Source organism: Alnus glutinosa, chromosome 10 (assembly GCF_958979055.1).
Source record: "Alnus glutinosa chromosome 10, dhAlnGlut1.1, whole genome shotgun sequence".
In the NCBI taxonomy this organism is placed as follows: Eukaryota; Viridiplantae; Streptophyta; class Magnoliopsida; order Fagales; family Betulaceae; genus Alnus; species Alnus glutinosa.
Genome location: NC_084895.1, coordinates 19,627,145 through 19,635,123, shown reverse-complemented (window position 1 = coordinate 19,635,123; position 7,979 = coordinate 19,627,145). Strand labels below are relative to the sequence as shown.

At 36.8% G+C, this 7,979-nt stretch overlaps 1 protein-coding gene across 2 annotated transcripts; it reads left to right on the top strand.

The window, feature by feature from the left end:
- Nucleotides 1-1,045: 1,045 nt before the first annotated feature.
- LOC133879572 (chaperone protein dnaJ A6-like) lies at nucleotides 1,046-6,450 on the top strand. Of its 2 annotated transcripts, none has more exons than XM_062318189.1 (8): nucleotides 1,046-1,296; nucleotides 2,916-3,094; nucleotides 4,233-4,398; nucleotides 4,500-4,641; nucleotides 5,079-5,212; nucleotides 5,300-5,442; nucleotides 5,626-5,824; nucleotides 5,918-6,450. In XM_062318189.1, exons 2-8 carry the CDS (start codon nucleotides 2,945-2,947, stop codon nucleotides 6,238-6,240), a joined length of 1,257 nt encoding a protein of 418 aa, XP_062174173.1. In that variant the 5' UTR covers nucleotides 1,046-1,296; nucleotides 2,916-2,944; the 3' UTR covers nucleotides 6,241-6,450. The 2 variants fall into 2 exon arrangements, with proteins under 2 accessions (XP_062174173.1, XP_062174172.1); XM_062318188.1 differs by having other exon boundaries at nucleotides 1,048-1,296; nucleotides 2,927-3,094.
- The last annotated feature ends 1,529 nt before the right edge of the window (nucleotides 6,451-7,979 follow it).

Below are 7,979 nucleotides of genomic sequence, written 5' to 3'. Positions count from 1 at the left end.
AAAACAGACCACACCTATTGTGCTCATCAACAGAAAGGCCCAATAGGTCATGATAACATTTCACCGAGGCTATCTTACACAGAGTCAGTGAAATACCAAGTCCACGTACATCCCAGGGCCGATTAAAAAACCGACCCAATGATGATTATAGGGGACACCACAATTAGCACGATAGCGATTGTCACGGAAGGTGCCCCATGATCTAGAGCCGGTTGAAGACCTGCTCCGCAAGGATCATGAAGCATGTACCACGATCCCATGAACTAGATGGTCGACAAATGCTCTAGACTCGACATGTGGTCCAATGAAACAACCAGACTATTCCCAACACTCAGTCTATAAATACCTCACAAACTACACAAGTAAGAGAGATTGCTCTCTGTGATAAGAAAAGAGATATACACTTGAGATGATATTGACTTTACCATCAAAGTGGGATTGTCGGGTCTCTTCGACGCAGTTTTCTTTTTTACAAGTTAGAAGGCAGGCTCTTTCGGTTCAGCAAGTTACCAAACCGAAATATGTTCTAACAGGTTGTTTTTTGTTTTGTTTTGTTTTGTTTTTTTTTTTATAAGATTTTGTGAGACATTAAGGAATGGGATTATGTCGTTTGGTTGTTTATTTATGTAAATTCGCGAATAAATCAGGCTGAAATCCGCATGGCAGGCTGAGCCCTAAACGCCATAGTACATGAGCCGTAAAATATTTGCATTACCAACTTGTCTGTCGACTGTGATGGTCTTTAGCCGCCCCAACTAAATACACAAAACGTCGTCGTCGTCACTAACAACCAAAACGCGAAGGCTGACAGCCGGCCATGTTGACACAAATAGCAGCCGTCAGATCATTAGAATTCACGTGTGTGATGTTGCAGTGACCTCAGCCCTAACAGCTCGAAAAATACGATATATCTAAGCCAATCACATCTTGGTCTAACAAAGCGCGCTCTCACGGTGTGGGGCCCAGGCGGGCACAACCTTTCCGCCAGTTACCTCACAGTGCGGGTAACAGTAGCACAATCACTGCCAGCCAAATTTCCCTCCCCGAACGGAAAAGCTATTTCCAGATAGCTTTTTTGCTACAGGAAAACTCATCGTCTACCACTGACCAATCAGGATTCAGAGAAATAAGCTTTTAAGTCTAAACGGTCCTTTAAGAACCAACAAATCCAGCTCTGGCAATAGCGATTCCCGTTTCCTATAGAAGATCACCAGCAATTGGGTAAAAAATTCTCTGAATATTTGGGGGCGAGATTCAGAGGGTACCATACTTTGGGTCTCTCTGTAAGCTCCTAAGGTATTCTACTTTGCACTATCTCTATATGACCTTTTTGATCTGTCTAAAGCTTGGATCTTTTGCATCTTTTTGTTAATTCATTAGACATTAGGGTTTTTTTTTTTTTTGGGTGGGGGGGGGATTTTGTTAGACATTGAGGAATGGGTTTCCTTTTGGTTATTTTTGGGGATTGTTGTGTCATAGCTTGTTGGCAGTTGAGAAGATTTGTTTTTCGGTTTCAAAAATTGCTTACGAGTTCTGGGTTTATGTTATTTGGTTGTCTATTTATGTAAATTTGCGAAGGAAAATATTAAATTTGTATAATTACTATCTCCATGAGGCATAAGCTTTTTTGGAATTGTATGACCAGTACTTAAGCCCCACTTTTGATGCTGATTCTAAGGAGATAGGGTTTGGAGCTCGCATGTAATTGTAGCAAATTTGTTGTTTAAACGTTCAAGAGGCTTGTTTGTTTTGTTGTGGGATTGGGTTTTTACTTTGCTGGAGCTTGTTGTTTGTGTTTTTTAAGGATCTTTAGTTGTATGCTCGTTGGCGGCTGGTTAGCTTATGTTTAGTGCAAGTGGTTTGCAGGTTTTGGAGGATGAGGATGGATGACTGCTAGCCTATGTTTGTCTTTTTAAGTGGTTAGTAATGTGTTAAGTTGATTAGTAGGGAGAATGGTCTGCTTTTATGGAATTGTATGACCAGTACTTGAGCCCCACTTTTGATGTTGATTCTAAGGAGAAAGGGTATGGAGCATGCATGTAATTGTAGCAAATTTGTTGTTTAAACACTCAAGACTCTTGTTTGTTTTGTTGTGGGATTGGGTTTTTTACTCTACTGGAGCTTGTTTGTATTTTTTTTAGGATCTTTAGCTCTATGCTTATTGGCAGCTGGTTAGCTTATGTTTAATGAAGTATTTTGAAGTTTTGTAGGATGAGGATGGATGACTACTAGTGGTTAGTAATGCGTTAAGTGGATTAGTAGGGGTAGGTCTGCTACTATCTGTTATTTAGTTTTGAGTCTTCTTCCTTCTGGATTGGTATAATTGTTTGAAATTCCACTTGTAATCTGGGAGCTTTTCTATAGTTATCTTTGCTACCAATTTTGAAGGTTCCAAATCACAATGTTATTGCATTTAAGTCTATATGTAATAGTATGGTTAAATGAGTTTCTCTTTTTCGGCTCCACTTGTCTCAAAGATTATTTTGCATTTGATTGACATGAAAAGTATATGACATACAAGTTAATGGAATAGGTATCATAGTTTTTCTTCAAAAACATGATTTTCTAAGATAAGTAGTGCTTAACAGATCATTGTTGGAACTTCTCTTTCGGAACTATGTTCTGTTCTACTAACCTGGTTGTGTAACATATGATTGAATTTATGTTCGTTTGTGATTATAGTTGTATGCATGTTTGTGCATGTTTTTCCTGTTATGTTTGTTCGATTGTTGCTAGTATTGTGATTTCTCTACGAACTAGTGTCCTTGTGGTTCTTTTTTTTTTTCTACAATTGTTTCCAAATTTTGTATTGGCCTTTAGAGATCTGCAGAGTTTAATATGTGGATTTTGCTTCTCTTTTGAATAAGCAGAGGTTTTTAAGTACTTCATTTTTATTTTATTTTCCTTTTTTTTTGTGTGTGATAAGCTGTAAAGTGCTTCAATCATGTTTGGGCGTGCACCAAGGAAGAGTGACAACACCAAGTACTATGAGGTTCTTGGTGTTTCAAAAAGTGCAAGTCAAGATGAACTGAAGAAGGCATATAAGAAAGCTGCAATCAAGAATCACCCTGACAAAGGTGGAGATCCTGAGAAGGTGGGCCCTCAGAAACATATGCTCGCACAAATGTGTGCGACTTACATTACCTTGTACTGAAATAAATTATTGGTTATTATATAGATTGTATTTGTTATCCAATTCATTATTCGCTCAATTAATTGTATTATAGTGAATTTAGATCTTCATGTGCTTGTTTGGGACTGTATTTATACTGAAGGAGTTATGAAAAATTGATATTTGCAACGAGCCCAAGAAAATATGCTGAAGTTTACACCTTGTGCTGAACTACCGCATGCTAATATAAGAATAGAAATAAATTCTCCCTACTTTCTGTCCTTTTCCTCTTTTGACCAACTGCTCAAAAGATTGTTTTTCCTGTTGCAACCTTTTATGTAATTATTTCTTATTCATGCTACAAACTATATCTTGGTAAATAGCCTGTCAATCATCAACAAGAGAATTTGAGTAACTTCTATAATCCCTTGCTCCCCCCCTCGCCCCCAACTCTGGGAAGTGCTTTGTAGTTGTCATTTACAACCCTAACATCTATACAAACATCAGAAGTAAATGCAAGTCTTAATTACTCATATTGTCCATATTTCTTTTTTTCAAATATCTTTCAGTGGAACAGATTTCTAAACTTCACATAAATACTATCGTTAATATTTTACAGAAGTAATTGTTCTTATATATGTTACTTTTCACTTTGCCCCCAAAAGGAAATGGTTTTGCAGCAACCAATGGGTCTTTTTGGAAAAAAATTTCCGGAAAGGTATGATAGTCAACCTGTGGATGTAGCCATTCTGGCTACCTCTTCCAGTCGGTGTGTGTGACAAACCTGTCCTATATAGATTATGCTTGATGAATAGATTTCAATATGCTATTCTTTAACTGGTATGGTCCTATAAATTTTCATTCATGTGTTTGTAAAGGTTGCAACATGGCTTTTAAATACTAGTTATCGGGGAAAAGGGGTTTAAGTGGTCACATACAAAGATGACAATGTAAATTTTATTATGTTTTGGTGACTAGAATTGTTATGGCTATCATATAAATGATATTAGTAGAAATGGTAATAGACTTTTTGTACCTGCGAGGGTGTGTATTACTTTGTCTAAGGGCATGCATCACTTTGTCTTCTTTTTAATACTACTTTACTGGCATCCTGGATCAGTTCAAGGAACTAGCTCAAGCCTATGAAGTTCTCAGCGATCCGGAAAAAAGAGAAATGTATGATCAATATGGTGAAGATGCTCTCAAGGAGGGAATGGGAGGAGGTGGTCCCGGTCATAATCCATTTGATATATTTGAGTCATTTTTTGGTGGAGGGGCCTTTGGTGGTAAGAGAATACTGAATTTTGTTTGATTTTCTTTCTTTCTTTCTTTTTTAAAAATAAAGTGTTCATTTATAAGCACATTTTCTTCTGGTGCTCTGATCCAGGTGGTGGCAGCTCACGAGGAAGAAGGCAGAAACATGGTGAGGATGTGGTGCATACTCTGAAGGTTTCTTTGGAGGACTTGTACAATGGCACATCAAAGAAACTATCTCTTTCTAGGAATATTTTATGCCAAAAATGTAAAGGGTATATTTCCTCTACCTTAGCTTATTGTATTCTTCACTCACATTGTTTTAATGGAGTGTTCAGTTTATGGTTGTATGGTTCCTTTTACTACACTGTTGCAAAATAATTGCTGGAGTTATCTTGTCCTTTCCCCATTGTCTTGTTTCCTAAAACTATATTTAAAACTCACCATTGCCGAGGTGGTGTTACATAAAAATGTATCAGTAATGTTGTTGTCTTCTATATGTTGGATGCCGTCCCCCTTTCTCCATCCCCACTCCACTCAAATGTATGTATAATGTAGGGGACATCAGAATACTTATAACTGGAAGTTGCTTGGACTCCTTCCCTAGTTGTCCCCAGTAAAAATCAGAAGGTAGATGTAAATGAGAGAAATGGCTCTTGATGGGGAAAACTTTACGACTCTTAATGATTAAATCCATCCCTAAATATTTCAGGAAAGGTTCAAAAAGTGGAGTATCTGGGAGATGCTATGGATGCCAAGGTACAGGAATGAAAATTACAGCCCGGCAGATCGGATTGGGAATGATTCAACAGATGCAACATGTATGTACCGAATGCAGAGGCTCAGGTACTTCATAGAGACAGACATATGGTCCATATTAATGATATTTGATGGTGCTGTCTTCATTCTGGAATGCATCTATCATTGATGTAGGTGAGGTCATCAGTGAGAGAGATAAATGCCCACAATGCAAAGGAAGCAAGGTTACTCAAGAAAAGAAGGTGTTGGAGGTGCATGTTGAGAAAGGGATGCAGCATGGCGAGAAGATTGTGTTTGAGGGACAAGCCGATCAAGCGGCAAGTGAAATTACATTTGTGATTGGATATATAAGTTTTTGAGCATATTTGTTTGCCTGTCCTTCCTATTAAATTGCTGAAGGGCTGCTTATTTGGCATTGACTAGTTTATTTTCTTGTTATTAAACTCCACTGGTCCATTTAAGTGCGACTAAAATTAGCTCATATTTCTTGTGGTTTGCAGCCTGATACCATCGCTGGAGACATTGTTTTTATATTGCAACTGAAGGAGCACCCCAAGTTTAAGCGGAAGTTTGATGATCTTTATGTAGAGCATTCCCTCAATTTAACAGAGGCTCTTTGTGGGTTTCAGTTTGCCCTTACCCATCTTGATGGCAGGCAGCTTCTGATCAAATCAAATCCTGGGGAGATCATTAAGCCTGGTATTACTCGGTGATTTCCATGATAATTCATGATTCAATTTATTCCCACCACAGCTTTTTAGTTCCTTGCTCATCAAGTATTTCCAAATGCAGGTCAATCCAAGGCAATCAATGATGAGGGAATGCCGCATCACCAGAGACCCTTTATCAAGGGCAGACTCTACATTCACTTTAATGTGGATTTCCCAGACTCAGGAATTCTCTCCCATGAACAATGCCAGACTTTAGAGACAATACTACCCCCAAGGCCTAGCAAGAACTTGACAGACATGGAGCTGGACGATTGCGAGGAGACAACTCTGCATGATGTTAACATTGAGGATGAGATGAGACGTAAGCAGCAGCATCAATATCAAGAGGCCTATGATGAGGATGATGAGCCATCAATGCCAAGAGTGCAGTGTGCACAGCAGTAAGCCTATCTCATATTTTATAGTCACTATTTTAGCTATATGCACCATCACTGGGCAATATGCGAGTGTAATATGCAATTACAACTGCATGTTTGTTTATCTTAAGGCTTCCAGACTCGTGTTTTGTGTTATTTATTTTTACCGGTATTGCGGTAATTTGTAGTGAAGTTTAGATGTTAAGCCGCTTTATCAATATCAAGAGGTTTATGATGAGGATGAAGAGCCATCAATGCCAAGAGTGCAGTGTTCACAGCAGTAAGGCTGTCTCATATTTTTTAGTCACTATAACGGGGCAATATGCACCGTCACAGGGCAATATGCAAGTGTAGTATGCAATTACGACTGCATATTTTGTTTATCTTAACGCTTCCCACACGTGTTTTTTGTTATTTATTTGAGTAATTGTATTTAGTAGACTCATGTACAATTGCTATATAACCAGGATAACGTGACAGTAAAAATCAGCTTTTAGTTTTTTTTTACAAGTGCTGATCCAATGACTAATTTTTACTACCACGTCATCTAGTTGTGTGGCAATTGTATTTACCGTTATTGCGGTAATTTGTAGTTAAGTTCAGATGTGTCTTTTTAGTCAAAGGTCAGATGATTTACTTGATTTATATACGATTTCAAATGTTTTTTCCCTGCAATGGTTCCCAAAATTGTTCAGCCCAATGGTGGAATACTTTTTAACTGCAATTATTACCCAGATTAAGCCCAATGATGGGCAGTTTGCTGGTTTGTTATCTTGATTTGGATATTTATGATATTAATTTCTATTACTGCATAGATCATCAGCCATTGGGTTACATTTGTAATTTGAGGTAAGATGTGGTTGTTGCAACAAATGTGGCAATTTTTTTTGCATATTTCAAGCTAGGTTTTTTCACCGTGTCTGTATAATTAGGCAATAAATCCAACACTGTTGTGCTCAAAGCCTTGCAACTTCCAGATCAGTGTTGTAGTAGGACTCTGCTATAAGCAGGAAAGTTACTAGCGGTTGACATGCACTTTGTGATATGAAGTGGCTTTGTTTGATTTTCTGTTATCTTACATTGTGTAATCATTCTGGATTTATTTTTTATTTTTAGGAGAACTACACTTCCTTTAAATTACCACTTAATTTGTAGTGTCCCCAAACCTCAAAAAGTTGCAATGTACCTTATCTATCTACCAAAACCTTTAGTTACTCTTTTTCGTTAGGATTTTTTGTTAAATCTTGATGGATGAAGCGAAACGACAAAAATAGTATTCATGGTGGGCAACCTTCCCTTGTGGGTGGTCGCACCACACACAGAAGCTCTGGGCACCATACTTGCCCCTCGCCGTCCATCCTCAGAGCATTTGGTTGAAGTTACTGAACCAACCCATGGAGACTTTTCCTAAAATAATATATATATATATATATATATATATATATATATATATATATATATATATATATATATATTTTATATATATATATATATATATATATATATATATATATATATATATTTTATATATATATATGTATATATATATATTTTATATATATATACATATATATATATACATATATACATATATATATATACATATATATATATATATATATAGGAGAGAATTTTTAAAGAGAGGGTATTTTAAAAATTTTGGTCAAAATATGATTAAATTATAATTACAAAATATGGTAATTTTTATGCTGTCAGCAAACAAAATCATTGGAATGGTGATTTCATTATAGCTTCTTGTATTTCTAG

What these genes read in the sequence shown, in the direction of transcription:
- LOC133879572 (XM_062318189.1), top strand. Translation starts at nt 2,945, where the DNA reads ATGTTTGGGCGTGCACCAAGGAAGAGTGACAACACCAAGTACTATGAG. An exon ending in AAGGTGGAGATCCTGAGAAG is followed by an intron (nt 3,095 to 4,232) that starts GTGGGCCCTCAG and finishes ATCCTGGATCAG; the next exon opens with TTCAAGGAACTAGCTCAAGC. An exon ending in TGGTGGAGGGGCCTTTGGTG is followed by an intron (nt 4,399 to 4,499) that starts GTAAGAGAATAC and finishes GCTCTGATCCAG; the next exon opens with GTGGTGGCAGCTCACGAGGA.